Raw genomic sequence first — 20327 nt, forward strand, 5'->3', positions numbered from 1 at the left:
ATCTCAAAATCTACATCCTCAGTATGATTAATTCCAGAATAAATTGTGTAACATTTTTTTTACATATTCATCTTCAGTATGACAATGACAACACATGCTGTACAAAACAAAGAACATTGAATGTAGCATAAAAACAAACATGTTTCCTTAGTAATGACTACTTTTTACACACAAAATAGATCAATCAGACTGAATAATTCCATGAAGCAAAAGTAAATGCATGTTTGTGCACTTGAAGAAAAAAAGAAAATATGTAAAAAAAAAAAAAAAAAAAATCTAAAATGCAATACTAGGGAAATTATCTCTTTTGTCTGTACACTTTTTACCTCATGAATATGACATATCGGTACATGTAAATCCAAAATCTGTACCTAAAAGTCTCGAAATACAAAACATCTCAAAAACCTATCCGAAGTTAACCTGAGTATTGTAATTGCTTTAACAGTCTGGCTTAATTATATAAAATCACTTTTCTAACTAGCTTTATATGTCCAGAAAATACCAGTGCTTGCAAGGCAGAAAAACAATAAGTGTGGGTATATAAAATTCTGCTATAGAGCTGCTTTATTATCGTCATGACATCTTGATTTCTGATGAGAAATCGCAATTCATCATGCAAACATGACAATCATCCTTGGGTGTAGATTTTAAATGCAAAAAAAATATTTCAATGTAAGCCAATGGGAGATTTTCCCATTTAAATCTTACATTTCTGACATACCAAAGATCGAAATTTTGAACGTTAATAAATTTAGGCTGCAAAAGCATTTACTTTTGGCACAGTGGATAAAACACATGCCTTTGGTGTGAGAGACCCGGGTTCGAATCCACTGCGAGACACCAATGTGTCCCAGAGCAAGACACTTAACCCCTTATTGCTCTAGAGGCGTGCGACCTCTGACATATATAGCAATTGTAAGTGGCTTTGTATAAAAGCGTCAGCTAAAATGTACAAATTTGTGGTTAAGAAAAGTAGAAAGAAGACACCTTGCAAGCGCCATGACTGACAAGTAATGGTGACGTGGTCACAGAGTTCACTGCATGTAAACATAAGGGTTTGCTTTGTGTAGAATAGCATTGACAGTGGAAGTTGAAGAGCTATTTTGTTGCACATGCCCTTGACTAACATCATGACACCAAGGTGGAGATTCGTCAGGCTCTCGTTTAATCGTGTGCAGCAGGTTTCGACTCCTGAACTCGTAAGTCAGCCGGATATCATGCTGCATGTAGCTTTTATGATCCGTGGAGGCATTTGCGGAAACGTACGCGTCCCGACTGCCGATCGGCTGGTCAGAGTGATTCAGGACACACTTAAGAGGTCTGCTGACTCCCGCACACAGATACTTGTGTGCATTGATGACAGCTTTGCCATTTTGATATGCAGTACAGCAGTCATGATATTCAGCCTTGGTTTTCACCTGTGCATATTCAGGGCGCCAGAGCGTCCCGTACGCGTTACACACGTTTTCAGAGTCGGAATCTTGTTCGGTCTTAATTGCCGCTACAGGAAGCATATTAAAACATTCATTCTGCATCATGCACCTTCTCTCCACCTTCCCCTCAATGCAATAACCCTCCATCTTCTGCAATTCTGTGTTGCAGCCATTTTGTAGTCTTCCAGAATGGCCGTGTTTATAGAAGCTTCCAGGTATCAGGTAGTTTTCACTGGAGTTTGTGTGCAAGGAAACAGGACAGCGGGCGTCCCACGAGGCATCAGCCTGCAACCTAGAGACGCCCAGAGTGGAAACACAGAAGTTGAGAGGCTCATCTTGGGCTTTGCAGCCGTCTCCTCTGTACTTTGTGTTGGCCAGGGCTGACCCTAAACCGTCATGACCCGATGTGTTTGTCCAGTTAACGCGTTGCACGTCTTCACTGTCAAATGAGCCGCAGGAAACTCGTAGCCTTTTATCACTGAAGATAATAGAAGTTAAACTGATTAAAAGACCATTTCTACTTGTGCACATCATGTTTTTGGATACTATTATGATTGAGTAACTGTGTAAAAACCATAGTCCATCAATATGGTAATTGTGTGTTTTTGAAAGAAGTCTCTACTGATCACCAATGCTGCATTTATTTAATCAAAAATACAGTAAAAACAGTCATATTGTGAAATATTATTACAATTTAAAAGAAGGGTTTTCTATATGAATATATTTTATTCTGGTGTAATTTATTCCTTTGATTTGATTCAGCTGAATTTTCAGCTTATTTATTCAGTTATCAGTGTCACATGATCCTTCAGAAATCATTATAATAGGCTGATTTGCTGATTAATAATAATATTTTTTATTATTATCAATATTAAAATCAGTTGTGCTACCTAATATTTTTGTGGAAACCATTGTACTTTTTTTCAGGATTCAACAGTTCAACAGCATTTATTTGAAATTAAAATATTTTGCAACATTATAAATGTCTTTACGTCACTTTTCTACAAAATTTACAAAATTAAATTACATTCATGTATATAAAATATTTTTTTATCTACATGGTCATTTTTTTTAATATCCTTGTTTTCTTAGTTTTCTTGTTTAATATCATGTTTTAATTCAAATGAGTTAGTAGCCCTCAAACCATATTCACTTTATAGCCCTTAATCCTGTAATTATGGACAAATGTGGGCACAGAGGACTCAGAGGTGTGATCCTAATTTTTATTTATTATAAATGTTATATCACTGTCTTAGATAAAGTTTTGTCTGTCCATTTATGGTGTTTTTTATTTTGGGGGTGTTTTTGAATTTATTTACTTCAAAAAGTTCCATATTTTCTATGTAAGTTCTGCTTATTTTTATGTTTTATTTTTACAATTTTTTAACTACATTAAAATATCATTCCAATAAGTTCTTAAAGCTAAAACCTAAAGATGAAGAGACTTTGCTGTTACTTGGCGTCTTATTTTGGCTTATTTTAGAATGCTCTAAACAACAGTTTTTCCCATTCATTTCTATGGGTGCCCATTTTTGACCCAAATACAAGATTAAGGAGGGTTTTTTTTTCACCCACTAAACATTGTAGAATTGAGTCAAAAAAAAAAATTGTGTGTTCAGGAAGCAAACAGATAAAGGGAAGTATTTTTTAAAAATAAATCAAAACTATTTTGCCCACATTTGTCCAGAATATGGTTTTAGGGTTGCAGTTTTATGATTTTTCTGCATTAAAATAGTTGTTAAAATAAATTCAATTGACTTATTAGGCAAAACTGACTTATTCAGCGAGAAAAATCATTAAAAAAATAAGAATAAAAAATTTTTTTTCTTCATTTTCATAATTCTATGCAAAAATGCAATGCATAGACAAGCAGACAGACAGAGTGTGTACCTGCTTCCAGAGCCTTTGTGTTTGCCCTTCATCATCATACTCTTCATCTTTAGCTCCGTGATGATTGGCAGCACCAGAGGAACAGCCACACAAAACAGAGCAAGCTGGGGCGGCAGCAAAGATCCCGAGTGTGTTTTCCTCCTCTGACCTTGCAGGAACTTCAGGTTGCCCTGAAACTGCATGTTCTATAGGAGACGAGAGCAAATCAGAGCGACACAGACTCAGTGGATAGACCTTCCCAAATGTACATGTTGCCATACTCTCTGAGACCCCTAATTCGACATGAAACAGAAGTTGCGATAGTCTTTTCTTCCCTATTATGACGCATTTCCAAACCTGAAACGGCTTCTAGAACAAGAAAATAAACATAGTGATTTCATGACTGACCAGGAAGCCGGAGGTGCTGTCCAGCAGGCATCGGACTCGAGCGACGAAGCACCGCGTAAGGAACGGAGACAGTTCAGGAGGAACACCGTCAGGCTGCTCAGACCTATACAGATGACCCATCGCAACATCCTCATCTACTAGAACACACACATTCACAGAAACACATGACTTGGGTGTGTAAAGACAGATATACTGCAGTCTCTCTTTTCCATGCAATTATAATGAGACAGTTGAAGTTTTTAAGCTTCAAAATAGATGCAAAATCAACATAAAACTGTTATAAAAATAGCCCACACAACTTTGCATATGTCTTTAGAATATTGCACATGTATTATAGGGTTAATGATAATAATTATACACACACCAGTGTCTTCCTGGCCAGGGTTCATCGCCCAGTGGAGCTGCCTCTGAAACTCCTGTCGCTCCGCCACATGGACATAATCCAGGACCTTCTGATGCATCACGTCTGTCTGCCGGACAAGATCACACACAAACACCATCAAAAACAGAGAATGTTTATTTCTGAAGCGTTTTAGCTCCTACGTCAGTGTGTTTTGTGTTATCGGCTGCCACACTTGACCTGCGCACAGATGTCTCTCAGCAAACACCACAAGTTTATATGATGTAATTCGGTTTTATGTTAAACCACATTAGAAACATTACTCATCAAAATGTCCTCCTTGTGGAGTCACTTCAACAACTGGTAAAACATTCATAAGCAGTTTAGATCATGAGGTTTCTGGCAGATAGTCGAATGTATTCATAATTCATGCAATTATTCTTGTGCATTTGCTTCAGTTACTATTAATAAGCAGACAGATGCCAGAGCTGTGGCACAGAGAGTAGTACATCACTAAGAGCTGACGTTAAGAGCTGTTGTGCTCATAGGAACCTGTGTTTGAGGTCAACCTAGGTCATGTCGTGGCCTTATACGTGGTCTTAAACAGAAAGGGGTCTCCGTCTGCGCTCAAAAACGGGGGCTTGAGGCACTAAAATGTATAACTTTAACTTTATAAATGTATGCCTCGCTCGTTAAGACAATGATTTGCCGCTACCTGGCAGTTGTGACACAACAAAACGTTATGAGATCGCTGGATGAGGATAAACTTATTATTATAGGATAAAAAAAGCCAAGTTCTAAACATCAAAATCGGAGTATGTGTTAAACATTTCCTCTTGATGTAGCCTATATATTTATATTGTTTTAAAGGGATAGTTCACTTTGAAATAAATGTTTGGTATGCTTTAGCTTACCTCAAGGGCATCCAAGATGTAGGTGTCTTTGTTTCCGCAGTATTTTAAATTTTGATATTTTTAGGTCAAACCGTTCTTGTCTGTCAGTCATATAATGGAGGTCTATGGTCACCACCTCAAAGAGCATGCTCAGAGAAGTCCAAATTAAACATGATTTAATGACTCGTAAATGTAAGTACACATTGATGGCCTAAGACACGAAACGAGCGGTTTGTGTGAGAAAACGAACAGTATTTATATCGTTTTTACCTCTTGTAACCACGGTCACGTCCAAGTACTCTGAGGGCGCGGGTGGAAGTGAAAGCGCCGGAAGTGATCTCTCTCGCGTGTAAGTCACTCATTGTTTACACAGAGATTTAAGATGTTACCCTTCACTGTGAAGATCTAAACATATTTAGATATACAGCCAATTGCAATGGAAGACGATTTCGATATATCAACAGACAACGTTGATTTTTTTTTTTCCGCAACCACACAAGAGATCACTTTCGGTGCTTTCTGGCACTTAGGCAGACCGAAGCGCCCGTGCCTTCAGTTTACTTGGACGTGGCTGTGGTTACAAGAGGTAAAAACGATATAAATACTGTTCGTTTTCTCACACAAACCACTCGTTTCGTGTCTTAGGCCATCAATGTGTACTTACATTTACGAGTCATTAAATCATGTTCAATTTGGACTTCTCTGTGCATGCTCTTTGAGGTGGTGACCATAGACCTGCATTATATGACTAACAGACAAGGTTTGACCTAAAAATGTCAAAATTGAAAATATTGTGGAAACAAAGAAATTTCAAAAATTAATTTCAAAGTGAACTGTCCTTTTAAAACACTTAGGTAGATAGAACGGGTTTATTAACAGACTATTAAGAATGAAATAAGAGTTAACGATGATTAATATAACAGATAATAAAAGTAATTGCATACATTATTGTCTTTTTTGTGCTCCAACTGTTATTCTCTGCTAATTAAATTAGCGCTCAAAACATTCAAACTGCTTTCTCATGTATAATGTATGCTTGAAGCCAACAAAAGATCCCTTTTCACAGCCCCATGTGTTTGTTGCGTGACACCAGCGCTGCTTGCATGCGGACAGACGTGTCTCAACACTGAGAAAAAAAAACAAAAGCTTTAAAATACCAGCCCACACAGCCATAGCCTCTGTTCATACACCATAAACTCTGCCTAAAATATTCAACCTTCCCTTTACTTTCCAGTGTGGGACATGCAAGGCTTTCAGCACACTTTGATGACTAACCAACTCATGACAAACTATCAGTTTCAATGAGGATCCAATCAAGTTTCTTCCTCGGAAGAGAAGATTTGTTTGCTGAAGAAGGCTGTGAGAAAGTCTTAAATTAGCCAAGGACTAAAAAAAAAAAAAAAAAAAACGTAACTATTTTTTACACATTCTGGTGGAGAAGACCAATAACATGACATATTTCTGCACAGATGTTGTGGTTATTTCTTTTTTCTATTCTTTCTATTCTTGTGGTTCTTATTTCTTCTAGACTTTTGTCTAGATTTCTCTGATGATACAGGAATTTTATAACTGTTTATAAAGGTTAAAATGGGTAACAAGAAGGATTTCAATATTATTTTTTTGGATTGTCATGCACGAAAGCCAAATACACATTCTATTTACCCTCCTTCTTAAATAATAAATTAATAAAATATTTAAAAAATATAGGATATATATATATATATATATATATATGTATATATCCTATATTTTTTTAATAATTTATGTATAAATAATGTATTATTTATATATATATATATATATATAAATAATAATAAAAAGTAAAAGGAATGTATATATATACAAAGTATATATATATATACACATACATACATACATATAGTATATACATATAAACACACACATATACATATATAAATAAACAAGCATGCTATTTTAAATCATAACCATAGCCATTTCATTTTCCCCATGCATGTATTTCTAGAGTATAGGTTTTCATTTGATGGTTTATTACCTGATTAAATCCCAGGTAGTCAACGATAGTGGCAGATGCATAGAAAATAACACCATCTGAGCTCACGACCAGTGCAAATCCAGAGAGAGACTACAAGACAAACAACAAAAACAGATTATTGTGGGAAATGTGTAATTTGGAATACCTGTTAATATTTTTGCACAATCTTAGTGACATGATTAAACCTATGACTTAAAGTCAGATTTTTAGGCTTCAGAAGACAAGACAATAAACAATTTCTGAACTGTAATGATAATGAAGAACTAAATGGCTAACACACCTGTAGAAGAAGATCACTCTCTACAATACGGGGCAGAATCTCTTTCCGGTGCTCTGGGATTGAGGCTTCACTGCTGAGATTTTCTTTTTCTTGGACCGCTGTGAGGAACAAGAGCACATGAGACAGAGAACCATGGACACGTCACAGGGAAATATAAAGACAAGAATTTCTGCATAAACATTTCTGATATCAGATCATGCTAAAAAAAATAATTAAACATTTTACAGTGATTTTTTTTATTGTTTAAACAAAAATTGTTTATAGGAAAACCCATTTTGCCTCACAAAAAAAAAAAAAAAAAAACCCCAAGACAATCACTCACTTCTTCATAGGAATAAATCCCACTGATCATTCTTTTTCATTAAGCAAGCAATCCATTTTGGATACGCTTTCCCAATTTCCCAATTGAGACTGATTCAAAAGGAGTGAAAAAAAAGTCTTTCTTGTGACAGCCCAAGTGCACTTTGTTAGCAGTGTCAATTTAAAAAGTAATAAGATGAAATGTAGTGACTTGAAATAATTCAGAATTTTTTTTCTTCTTTAGTTATTTTTGTGGGCACTAAATGCCAAACATAAAAACAACAAAGCAAAGAAGATAACCACAAACAGTCTGAGCTGTAATGTTTACACAACTCAAATATGAGCATTCATTTATTAACCCTTTCAGGCTGTAATGTGATCATATCTCCCAATATACCACCCAATAAGAAGACCATCTGTCCTAATCCTTTGAAAGTGCAGTAAAATGTATTTTCGACATGCTGACAACATGAAACAAACTCTTTCAGGCCTCAGCCACAACTACAGTGTTTGAGGGGGGTCAAAGTAGACGTTGTTCATGGGCAGCCAATGAAGACCATAGGCTGGCATTATGTAAATTTATTAAAAATCTTTGTAGGTTTGAGCAGGAAATGAGACTGACAACTCGGTTCAGACAGTTCAGAAACGGTTCTTTCTTTTGGGAGACAATAACATTTGTCATGCACGATGATCTTTAAAACTTTGCGGATCTTTTACATTCACATACAGTTATATTATTATACACTAAATGAAAGGTGATAAGAAAAAGAGTGAAAGGGGTACTTCCCCTTTTATTTTTTCTGACTCTTCCAAGCTTTATAATGGGAGTGAATAGTAATATAATGGATATCCAGGGATATTAATATAACTCAGATTGTGTTTGGCTAAAAGAAGAAAGTCATATACAGCAAGGATGGCATTTTTGGGTGAAGATACTAAAATGAGTGTCATGAAATGCTCCTTGCTAATCGTTTTATGCAGGTCTGTGGTAAGAAAAACAGCGCAAGTCTATTTTTATGTAATGTTCAGAGTCCACTCCATTTATGTCTGACAACACCAAATCTAAATATTTTATTATTCAAACACGCCACAAAAACCTGTCCTCACCAACATGAGGGAAATCTCCAGCATCTCTCCCCAGTCCCCAAAGCCTCGTTCTCCATTCATTTACTTCACGTCTTCTGCCAAACACGCTCAAATCTGCAGGTGGATGAGCTACTTATCACAAAATGGCAGAAATGGCTTTTAAAAGCAGCTCATTTCACTGCTGGGATGTTTTGATGAGGGGATGGAAATAAAAAAACAGATCTGCTCTTGACTATTGAGGTTAGATTTACGAGGCGAGCAGATGTGTGTTTTTACACAGTCAAGAATGGACTCATAACCTTTTTCCCCTCTTACTTTTAAATTGTTACTTGCTCAATGTCTCAAAAAAAAAAACTCATGAAGTTTAAACACAGCACACTTAAATGGATCTTTCACAGAAGAAAGAAAAATATAATTCTGTCTTCAAAATGATGTAATATTTATTTTGATGAATGATTTAACTTTTATGTCTATGTAATGAAAGATAATAGAGTCTTGATTCATTTGTGCATTGCTGGTTTCCAGAGCTCTGATGGACAGATCATTAGATCATTTTCACGGGAGTTCTTCTGAGGTCAGGCTCTGGTGTACTACAGTCACGCAAACCCTGCTATAACGGCTCTTAAAGGGCCAGCGCTCAATTTAAACATGAATGAAAACTGAACAAACTAAGTCTGTCTATCAATCCATCCATCCATCCATCATTTGGGGTCAGATTTTTAAAAAGTTTTTTAAAATCTCTAATGCTCACAAAAACATCATTTCTTTGAACAAAAATAAACCAGTTACATTGCAACATATTAATCTAATTTAAAATAACTTTTTTATCTTCTGTAACATTATGGTTGTCTTTACGGTCACCTTTGAATAATTTAAAGGAGTAGTTCAATTTAAAAAAAAACTTTTGCTGATAATTTACTCACCCCCATGTCATCCAAGATGTCCATGTCTTTCTTTCTTGAGTCGAAAAGAAATGAAGGTTTTTGATGAAAACATTCCAGCATTTTTCTCCATATAATGGACTTCAATGGGAACCAAATGGTTCAAGGTCCAAAAGACACTTTCAGTACAAACTGCAAACTGTATAAAAGGGCTTTAAACGATTCCAAACGATGAATAAGGGTCTTATCAAGTGAAACAATCGCTCATTTAATAAATAAATAACAAAGTTTAAGTTTTATAAGCTCAAATGCTTGCCTTGCTCTGTTCTGTGATGCGCGTTCGTGACTCTCTTGTTTGAACTCGTCTATCAAAATGAACGAATCTTTTTTTGAGTCATTTGGTTCATTCAACGAACGAAATAAACAAGTTGACTCGGGAAAAGATTCGTTCATTTTGATGAACAAGTTCGAACGGGAGATTCACGAACACGCATCACAGAACAGAGCAAGGCGACCATTTGAGCTTATAAAACTTAAACTTTGTTTTTTGTGTGTGTGTTTTTTTTAAATAACCGATCGTTTCGCTTGATAAGACCCTTATCGTCTGGAATCGTTTAAAGCCCTTTGAACAGTTTGCAGTTTGCACTGAAACTGTCTTTTGGACCTTGAACCGTTTTGGTTCCCATTGAAGTCCATTATATGGAGAAAAATCCTGGAATGTTTTCATCAAAAACCTTAATTTCTTTTCGCCTGAAGAAAGAAAGACATGGACATCTTGGATGACATGGGGGTGAGTAAATTATCAGCAAAAGTTTTTTTTTTAAATGTGAACTACTCCTTTAATGCATCATTCCTTGCTGAATGAAAGTCAAAACAGCTTACTGACCTCAAACTTTTGAACAATTGTGTGTATCTATCCGTCTGTCTTTCTATACTGTACACTTAAATTGTTTTCCGGTCAATTGGTCACATGACACAAACATAACAGACCACTGAAGAGGCACATGCATTTCAATGGGAGATTATTTCACATCACTAGCACCGAGGACAATGGCTTTCCAACTGAACATGGGTTAACCTTGCCAAAGAGAGGTCAACTTGGGCCTTTTGTGAACTAATGGCTGTTGCGTGAGAGAACCCGTGTTTGGAAACAGTCTTTGCATGAGATCATGCTTTAGACTGCTGGCACACGGCTCTGTTTGCAGCATTATTCACAAAACAGTCTGGTTTTACATGACTGTTATATATAAATTCTGTTTTATTTGAGCATTGCATATCGATTGTAAATCTTTTCCAGGAATGCCAATCTCTAAACGGCATGTATAATGAATAAAACAAAGCACAGAGAAACTGAAAAATCTCATTTATTTAGTAAATGTTTTCAAACATCTCTGATAGTCTGTCTCCAAGCTGCATAACACGAGTGAAAACAGTTCAAAGGGGGGCTAAATGTGTGCAAGAGGAATATAAAGATTTTGCAAAAGGACTCGCCATGTCATGCACATTATTGCAGTTACAAGTCCACTATGACGTATCTGGGTCATTTTTACAAGTCGTTCGCACGACATCGTGTGCAGAGGAACTGCCTTCCGGTTGCCAACAAACAGGGACCCTATTAAATGTTCTTACTGGGAGGTTTTGACATTGACAACAAATATCTCAACTTTTCTTTTTTATGCTGCACTTTGGTCCAAATAAAGAGCTGTTTGAATGGTAAGGGTGACAGAATACATAATACTAGCAATTATGAGGGAATTAAACAAAATTCGTATTGGATCATATCCACACACAGCTCAACTTAAAGATAAAAGATTGATTTGTGGTATAAGATCAGGGAGTTCTCATGCAAGGGAGGGGGAAATCCTCAATCCCATGTTAAAACAGATGTTTGGAGACTCACGCACATGCATGACGCAGGACGCTTGGATCATTTATCAGCTTCTAGCACACATTCTCACATGATGAAAACAAACAGAGGAATGTTTCCAGGACAGAGACGCGAGATGGAATTTTCCTGATCTGCACGCAAGATGAATTTGCCAAGTAGGGTCTGGTGGCTGTCAAACGCCGGCACGACTGTGAAATCTCTGGAAAAATGTGAAAATAATACTGGATGCTCTGTATGGAAGGGCACCAGAGCTACATCATTCCCTCATGAAGACCAATCAGACCTGATGCTGTCATTCCTGTGTTCAACACACACTGTAAAAATTAATGCGCTTTATCTAATCAAAAAAAAAAAAAAAATGTGGCAACAGATTACAAGCAATATTATTAATTCAATTTAACAATAGAATTGAGTAATAATTAATCAAATGAATTCCTTAAAAGTTAACCATTTAAAATGAGTAAAACGCACCAAAAAAAATACATTTAAGTCACCATTATGGTGATCGGTGTTTGTTTTAGGTTTGTTTTAAAAGGACGGTTTTCTCCTTCAGTGATTCTGCTTGTTAACATCAGGTGTCTTCAATGTTGGCAGAGTTACTTAATTAATCTTTGACGTCTGTGATTCAGATATTTTTGTTTAATTTTTTTGGTGCAAACTTTAATCATTTTAAATGGTTAACTTTTAAGGAATAAATTGATTAATTATTCAATTCTAATTTGTTGAATTTAATTAATAATATTGACAAATTCATCATAACATATTGAGTAAAAAATAATAAAGAAAAATTGCAAATGATTTCGCTTCTCGGTTTGCGAATATCACTACCAATGTCTCAAACTGTCAAGATACTAAAATCTGAAAGTAAGATCTCAAAAACTCAAATATTTCACATTAAATTCTTCCAAGACAGAATAGGGATTTGATCTGAACACTACCATTCAAAAGAAAGGATATTTTAAAAGAAATCCTCAGTCAGCAAGGATGCATTAAATTGATCAAAAGTGACAAAGACATTTTTAAAGCTTCAAAATATGTATTATTTCAAATATTTTATAAATATTACCTTTATATATTTTATTTTTAAATATTACCTTTAATAAAAGTTTAATATTAATAAAATATTGAGCAGCACAATAGTTTTCAGCATTAATGTTTCTTGAGCAGAAAATCATCATATTAGAATGATTTTTGAAGGATCATAAATAACTGGATAAATATGCTGAAAATTCAGCTTTGCATCACAGGAATAAATTACATTTTAATATATATTAAAACAGAAAACAGTTATTTTAAAATGTAATAATATTTCATAATATTCCTGTTTTTATTGTATTTTTTAATCAAATAATTGCAGCCTTAGTGAGCATATGAGAATAAATTCAAATATCAGTTTTATAGCTATCATGCCAGTCCATTTTTTGAGCAAAAGCACACAGAAAAAAAAAATGTCTGAGAAAAAGTTGATATTTGCATGATATATTCAATATATGTATATTGTGTATATTGATATATTTAACTATTGAAAGCTTTCCTGAGCTCTGGAAGAGCAAGATGCAAGCAAAAAAATGTCCTTTGGGATTGAACACCTCTGAAAACAAAACTTAATTTATAAACTAGCCAAAAAAAACAGTCACATTATGCTTACATCATTATATAATGATGCAATTTAGATTATGATTACTACATAATTTCATGTGAAACAACTGAGGTGACGAGACATTAACAATTAAGAAGTACATTCAGCAAAGAAGATTAAAAAATTATGCAAGAATAAACCGTGCTTATTCATTGACAAAGCAGATGTTAGAACATTGACTTGGTCCATTACAGGAAAAACTGAAAATGTAAAAAGTATTCAATCCCATGGTTATCAAACGACCACTAAAAGTGGATTGTGAATGAACAGAAGCATCAAAGCTGATCTGCATGTTCCCCCTCTTAGGACATCTTTTTTTTTTCTCAGGACGGGGACTTTGCCAGGCTGCAGTCACGCAAACACTCCCTAGGAGCCAGTGGAGCATTCATTACCCATAACCCCTTTCACTTCAACATCCCACACACTCTCTTTCTCTCTGTGCATCTCAATTACTCCCTCATGTGCAGTTTAAGTTGTTATTCCCGCACTGCAACTAACATTCAAAGTAGATTAACATTTCTCGAAACAATTTAGAGCTTAAAATTGTGTTGAATATTTAAGTTCACTTTTTAGACTCAAATTAAATGGCACTTCAATGAATATTCATTGAATTATACATGACACTTAGCATGCATCTTGTTATCTGGGAGAGGAAACACACAATACAGCCTGTCATCGTCCAAGGAGTGTAAAACAGCTGTTTATGGTCATATGAATTTATGAAAAAAAAATACCAATAACAATTCAGTATGTAAAAAAAAATGAATAAATAAATGAATAAATAAATAAAATACAATGCATCTATTCATTTATTTTATTTTTAAAAACCTTATATAAACCTTTTTAAGAAATAATTCAACCAAAAATGTAAATTCATGTTTCAAACCACCTTCAAAAAAATGTATCATTAGGTTTAAAATTGTGTGAACTATTCCTTTATACATTAAAAAAAGTATAAAGTTATAAGAAAATAGCTCCATACACACAGCACATCTATATGGCTGAAATAAAAATTAATAATTTTGAGTGGAGGATATTTGTTAAGAGGTTTATGAATTAGCTGCATCTTATATATTTACATTATAAAAAAATCATGCACATTTTTGTAACTATGAAGCTCATGATACAATGATCAGTAGGCATTAATGTATGCAGCTCTCAAACCTATCAGGACCCTCTGTGTGCCGGTTTTGAGCACATGTGTGTCTATTGCAGTGTTGGCAGTAACAAGAAGCTGCAGGAACTGGAAACAGACCTTTGCATGTGGCGAATCTTTGCTATCATTAAACACTTCCCCTCAGGTGTCACTCTTAGTGACTTCACTTTGACAAAATTACGAAAGGATGTAAAACAGAACAAGATCATGTTTTAATTAAAATGATGCAAGACAACTTATACACTGAAGTTTAATACATTTGTTTAAATCCTACGTTTGAGCACTAATGGTCATATTAGCAAGCACTTAATGGGCATTTTCAATACATTATAATTAATTCATCCTGAAAGTTTGTGGGATCTCCACATCCTGAGAGGCCTGGAAATGTGCTTGAATTCACCTGGCAGTGTGACAATCATGGAACAAGCCTCTAAAAATGGTGTTGGGCCAACAAAGGTTGTCCTGCTGTGTTTTAACACTTGTGGTGGAGAAAGAAAACACAATGTGTCTGGACCAGACACAGCCTTGGTCCTAGGCGAAACTTAAATTCACGTACAACACTGTAAAAAAAAATTACGGTAAAATACCGGCAGCTGTGGTTGCGAGAAATTTACTGTATAAAAATACGGTAGCAAGAATTTACGGTAATAAGGTTTTACAGGCTTAACTTAAAATTTACGGAAATAAACCGTATTTAATTATCTGATATACTGTTAAATTATCGACCATTTGAAGTGTATATCTGTTTTATACCATTATACTGACAGCAGTGATAAGAGTCACATGATATATGGAAACTCATTGCATGTTGCTCTTTCAAAAGAAACTAGAAGCGGCACAGTGTCATTCACTCAAACATTAAACACCATCATGGTAACACACATGAAAAAAGGCAATAAACATTAATTTAACAACATTAAATGTACATAAAACCTAATGTACCTAACTGATTAGAAAAAGACTAAGCAAACTATGAAGAAACAAGTTATTTCAGCAAAAATACATCAAGTGTGGAGTGTCAATTTATGTTTTTTCACTGTAAATTATACGATGAGTTGTTCATTTTCACTTTAAAACTGTATTTTTACTGTAATTTAACAGTATTTTACAGTAAAATGACATGAAATTTACCATAAGATCTATCACAGTTATTTAACGTATATAGAGGAAAGGTTCTGCTAACCAATTAACAGTTTTTCACTGTAGCATTTTTATTGTCTTTTACTGTTAAAAATCACGATATTTTTTTACAATGAACATTAAAGGAATAATTCACCCAGAATTGACAATTTCCAAATGTGCATTTCATTTCATTCATTTCAAGAATAATGCTGAGGAATTTTTTGTTATTTTTTGGAATATTATTGTTATTTTTATTGATACTGTATATATATATAAAGAAAGTGACATAATGGTATGATTAACATGAAAATTACATTTTTTTTTTCAGAATAATAATCTATTGTAGAGCTATGATTCTGAGTAGCAGCTCTGATTCTTTGGTTTTGAAATAATTTGATGAGAAATATTTGAGCTCATGTTGAAATCTCTAACTTAAATCTCAAGTTCAAGTTAGAGATTTCAACAGATTTCACATTCTTGGAGAAACAACTGGGAAAAAAGAGATTTTTCTTTCCTAAAGACACCACCCAACTCAATAAAGAACAGGAAAATGTCAGATAAATATGAAGTTTGTTCAGTGGATTCATATCAGAAAAATATTTTAATCATTAGCAAAATATGAAATTACTGTACATCGCAAAACTAAAGGTAGAAAGGATTTATTTAAAGCAAATTCTTCAACTTGACAAATTTTTCCATGTAACAATGGACACTTTTCCATGAAACCCTTTTTGATGACATTACGGTTCACATTTTAAATTCCAAGCCGACTAGAATTTCTGACATATTTCTACACTGTCAAGGCCTTGGCTATAATTTATGGCTTAAATGAAGGTGACGGAAAATGGGAGCAGACCAAAAAATGCAAATGGCCTTGAGAAGATAAATTTGTTAAAATGCCAATGTTTGAACATACACTAATACACACATCAATCTTATTTGAACTGAAAGATCAAGGTTGGCACAAACCGAGATGCGATGTTTTTTAGGGTCGGATCATGCTGACTATGACGGTTATGACTTTCACTATTTAAAGTACGTTCTGTGAAATCTATCCAAAATCACAAATAAACCATAGGCAAAACACCAAGAAATATGCAAATTCCACTTATTGAGAACACACAAGTGACGTAACTTTCCAGATCTGAGGAGAAACTAAATATAACAAGACTAGGCAGTTTACAAGACAATTAGGATAATATTCAGTAATGTTATGGATTTAACAGCACTGACTCTGTTTTAACTCTATATCAACTGAACTGAGTTGGATAATGCCACCAACCTTGCAAAATGAACACTGAACTGAAGTGAATCAACACTGAACTGACTTGACCAGAATAATTCTTCATAACAGATTAATTTTACATCACCAACACTTATTTTCCTGTTTATCAATGTGACGCTACTTTGAAACAATATTAAACTATATTAGCTTGACTTGCTTTGCAAACTAGTTTCAAAATAGCTTCCCAAACATTGCATATGATGCTGGGCCGGTGGGCCCACATCTTTCCTTCCTTTTTAGTTGGTAAAGATCACTGTTTTTATTCCTCTCCATTACTTTATAAGTTCAAATACATGCCCACCTGAGACTGCCAGCTCTCCACACAGCAGCTCAACACTGATTCGTTTGGACACTCGGGCAATAAAACATGGTCACAACAAACAGCATGAGTGCTACATTACACTGAGCGCTCATTCATACAGCTACACATGGACCTGTCCTTATACCTCCTGAAATAAATCCCATAACAAACACTATTTTTAACAGCAGAAGAATTGCATTTCTACTCACCAGCATATTGGCTCAGTATGGCCACAAACTACAATACAAATCTGTATTTAAAGGAGTTCACTTTAAAAAAAAAAAACTTTTGCTGATAATTTACTCACCGCCAAGATGTCCATGTCATTCTTTCTTCAGTCGAAAAGAAATTAAGGTTTTTGATGAAAACATTCCAGGATTGTCTCCATATAATGGACTTCAATGGGAACCAAACGGTTCAAGGTCCAAAAGAGTTTCAGTGCAAACTGCAAACTGTTCAAAGGGTTTTAAAAGACACCAGGCGATAAATAAGGGTCTTATCAAGCGAAACGATCGGCCATTTAAAAAAAAAAACAACAACAAAGTTTAAGTTTTATAAGCTAAAATGCTCGTCTTTGTCCGTTCTGTGACGCACGTTTGTGACTCTCCTGTTCAAACTCGTTCATCAAAATGAACGAATCTTTTCCTGAATCAATTTGTTCATTGAATGAACCAAATGAACGTTCATTTTGATGAATGAGTTTGAACAGGAGAGTCACGAACGTGCATCACAGAACAGAGCAAGGCAAGCATTTGAGCTTATAAAACTTAAACTTTGTTATTTTTTATAAATGAGCGATCGTTTCGCTTGATAAGACCCTTATTCATCGTCTGGAACTGTCTTTTGGACCATGAACTGTTTGGTTCCCATTGAAGTCTATTATATGGAGAAAAATCCTGGAATGTTTTCATCAAAAACCTTAATTTCTTTTCGACTGATGAAAGAATGACGTGGAAAAGTGAACTACTCCTTTAAAAGTGAACTACTCCTTTAAGGTGATCTAATTCCTAAAGTTGTACTTTTGTTTTGTAAATAATTAAACATGCAAATTGAGAATATAAGCTAAAAATACAAAGAATATGGGAAAAACGTACTACTATTATCCAAAAAATGTAAACCACAAAAACAGTGACCATAAAACATTCTGGAATTATGTAAAAATATGCAAGGGAAAAAAAGTCAAGAGACAAATCCAATTTCAGCAGCGTAAGTGAAACACAAAGATGTGTGGGTCAAATCAGGTCAGTAAACCAACACCAACTAAGTTTCGTTTATTTTAAAGCATTCTAATAATTTTTTGGGGTCAATGTATGATGCAAGTATGTAGAAAGTCACAGTTTTTAGCAGGCAAACTCTCAGAGAAACTTTCCTTCTTACCTTGAAAGAAACTCTTCACTCGCAGGAAGCTGACGCTGAGTCTCAGCACCGAGAGTTTGTCCAGTTTAGAGATGACCTCTGCACTGAAGGGCAGTAGACTCGCCAACCGGTCCAGCTCTGCGTTCAGACGGTCACGGTGACGCTTGGACGGATTCGATTTTTGACCCGCTTTCTCTGGTTTCCTGATGACACAAACTATCATTTAATAATGTCACATTTTATCCACAGGATTAAATGGTACAGAAATTCCACCACCACATTTACAATACACTGGTGATGTATTCATTTATGTGAACATAACATAACATTAAACAAATTACTAATAATGCTTATTAACAATAATAATAACATATATCGACTTTCATTGTTTTGATACTGTGTAAAGTAAATAAAGAGCCTTGATATCAATGTGTAGCCTAACCCTCTACAATAAGGTCTCAATTGTTTTTACTAACAATGACTAATCCTTTTGTTATTTTAACAATCTTTGTTTATGTTAGTTTAAAAAAATAAAGCAGTTCATTGTTTGATCATAGTGCACTGACTAATGTTAACAAATATAACATTTGATTTCCATAATGTAGCCTATAGTGAATGTTGAACATTAAGATGAATAAATGCTGTTGAAGTATTGTTCATGTTAACTGTAAACGTAAAGTGATGTTAACTAATAAAACCTTAAAGTGTTACCTGAACATGAAACATTAAATAATTATATTATAACCACTACTAGTAATAACAATATACACATAATTAATAACAGATTTTCTTGTTTTGATTTGTATTGACGGGTTGTCAATTACTAATATTATTAATTTAAATATTTATTATCATTAGTTACGCATTTTGCGTTGTTTTTATTATTTTTATGGTCAATAAAACAATTCCAGTAAACTGATAAATACTCAACTGTTTCTGAACAGGTTTTCTCCTTTTCCTTCCAGCATACAGACAGTCTCCGGGCGGAATCATAGTTCACTTGTCTGATGTCAACACTGAAAACTTGTCTTTTTAGTTTCTGCCAAACAACTTTAAACGTGAAAAACAGAAACAAACAAACAAACAAAAAAACAGAAAAGAACAGAATAAGGAGGGGTGGAAGTAAAAAACAAACAAATATAGAGACACAATAAAAGCGGACATGAACATTTATCAACTGACATCACAGAAAACATGGATTGACAACTTATTTACCAAAATAGCGAACATATGAAGTGAAAACTCACCAAAATCCACATACAGCCGAAGATTGAAATGATGAATATTATTTGAAACGAAGATAAATCATCCTGAATGTCATGAGGTGGAATAAACTCTCGACATCACGGCGACATCACGCGAGCGCTGATGTTTTATATCCGCTCTCCATGATGTACGTCATTCAGGTGGAAGCTCCGCGCGCGCATTTACGCACGCGAACGAACTAAACTCGTGCACAGCAAAGACATCACTGAGGAAAGAGAAACGAATTTAATCTTATTAAATATATGATACGATATTAAAAGTGTCGAATAGTGTGAGAGGGTCCAAATGTACAGAGAATGTTTTTAATATAAGAACAAAATATAACACATGATGTGTTATATTATTAAAAATGTACACCAAAAAATTCTTTACGACCTTGTGACTGCATCGTTTGTGTATAAGTTTATACTTTAATTTTAAAATGCATGCTGGAAACATGAAACCTTGACATTTGGACACAACGTACATTTTCATAAACTAAGCTTGAATTTCAATTTAATAATATTTGAATGATTTTAATAAAAAGAATCAATAAAATGAGTCAGTGAACCGAATAAAATAGGTCAGCAAGTGGTCAATTTTAATTGAAGACTTTTTCCAAGATGTCCCCTGTCTCCATGACATTAAATTGTTTCTATATAAATATAGCCTAAACAAGTAAGATTAATAAAAAGTTCCACATAGCATGTCAGGAAACAAACCTTAAGCTTTGTTTTGCAGGACTAATAACCTTCCCAAAGGCTTTACAGATCACATGCTACATTATTCCTTTAAATGAGATAAAACCTCAGAAATTAGGAATGAGATTAA

At 34.5% G+C, this 20327-nt stretch overlaps 1 protein-coding gene across 2 annotated transcripts; it reads right to left on the reverse strand.

The window, feature by feature from the left end:
* Window positions 1-40: 40 nt before the first annotated feature.
* Window positions 41-19665, reverse strand: ahrrb (aryl hydrocarbon receptor repressor b). 2 transcript variants are annotated; one of them, XM_089131497.1, is made up of 9 exons: window positions 19499-19665; window positions 19183-19301; window positions 18273-18454; window positions 7238-7335; window positions 6958-7047; window positions 4075-4180; window positions 3711-3844; window positions 3324-3508; window positions 41-1911 (listed from the first exon to the last, which is right to left on the reverse strand). In XM_089131497.1, exons 2-9 carry the CDS (start codon window positions 19242-19244, stop codon window positions 1035-1037), a joined length of 1734 nt encoding a protein of 577 aa, XP_088987623.1. In that variant the 5' UTR covers window positions 19245-19301; window positions 19499-19665; the 3' UTR covers window positions 41-1034. The 2 variants fall into 2 exon arrangements, with proteins under 2 accessions (XP_088987623.1, XP_039533646.2); XM_039677712.2 differs by having other exon boundaries at window positions 3711-3847.
* Between the last annotated feature and the right edge of the window lie 662 nt (window positions 19666-20327).

This window comes from Pimephales promelas, chromosome 5 (genome assembly GCF_988280905.1).
Source record: "Pimephales promelas chromosome 5, fPimPro1.hap1.1, whole genome shotgun sequence".
Classification (NCBI taxonomy): Eukaryota; Metazoa; Chordata; class Actinopteri; order Cypriniformes; family Leuciscidae; genus Pimephales; species Pimephales promelas.

Coding starts and splice junctions, on each gene's coding strand:
- ahrrb (XM_039677712.2), bottom strand. CDS start 19,244: ATGATTCCGCCCGGAGACTGTCTGTATGCTGGAAGGAAAAGGAGAAAA. Junction 3,848..4,074: donor CCCTGGCCAGGAAGACACTG/GTGTGTGTATAA, acceptor TGTGTGTTCTAG/TAGATGAGGATGTTGCGATG. Junction 1,912..3,323: donor CACAAAGGCTCTGGAAGCAG/GTACACACTCTG, acceptor TATTATCTTCAG/TGATAAAAGGCTACGAGTTT.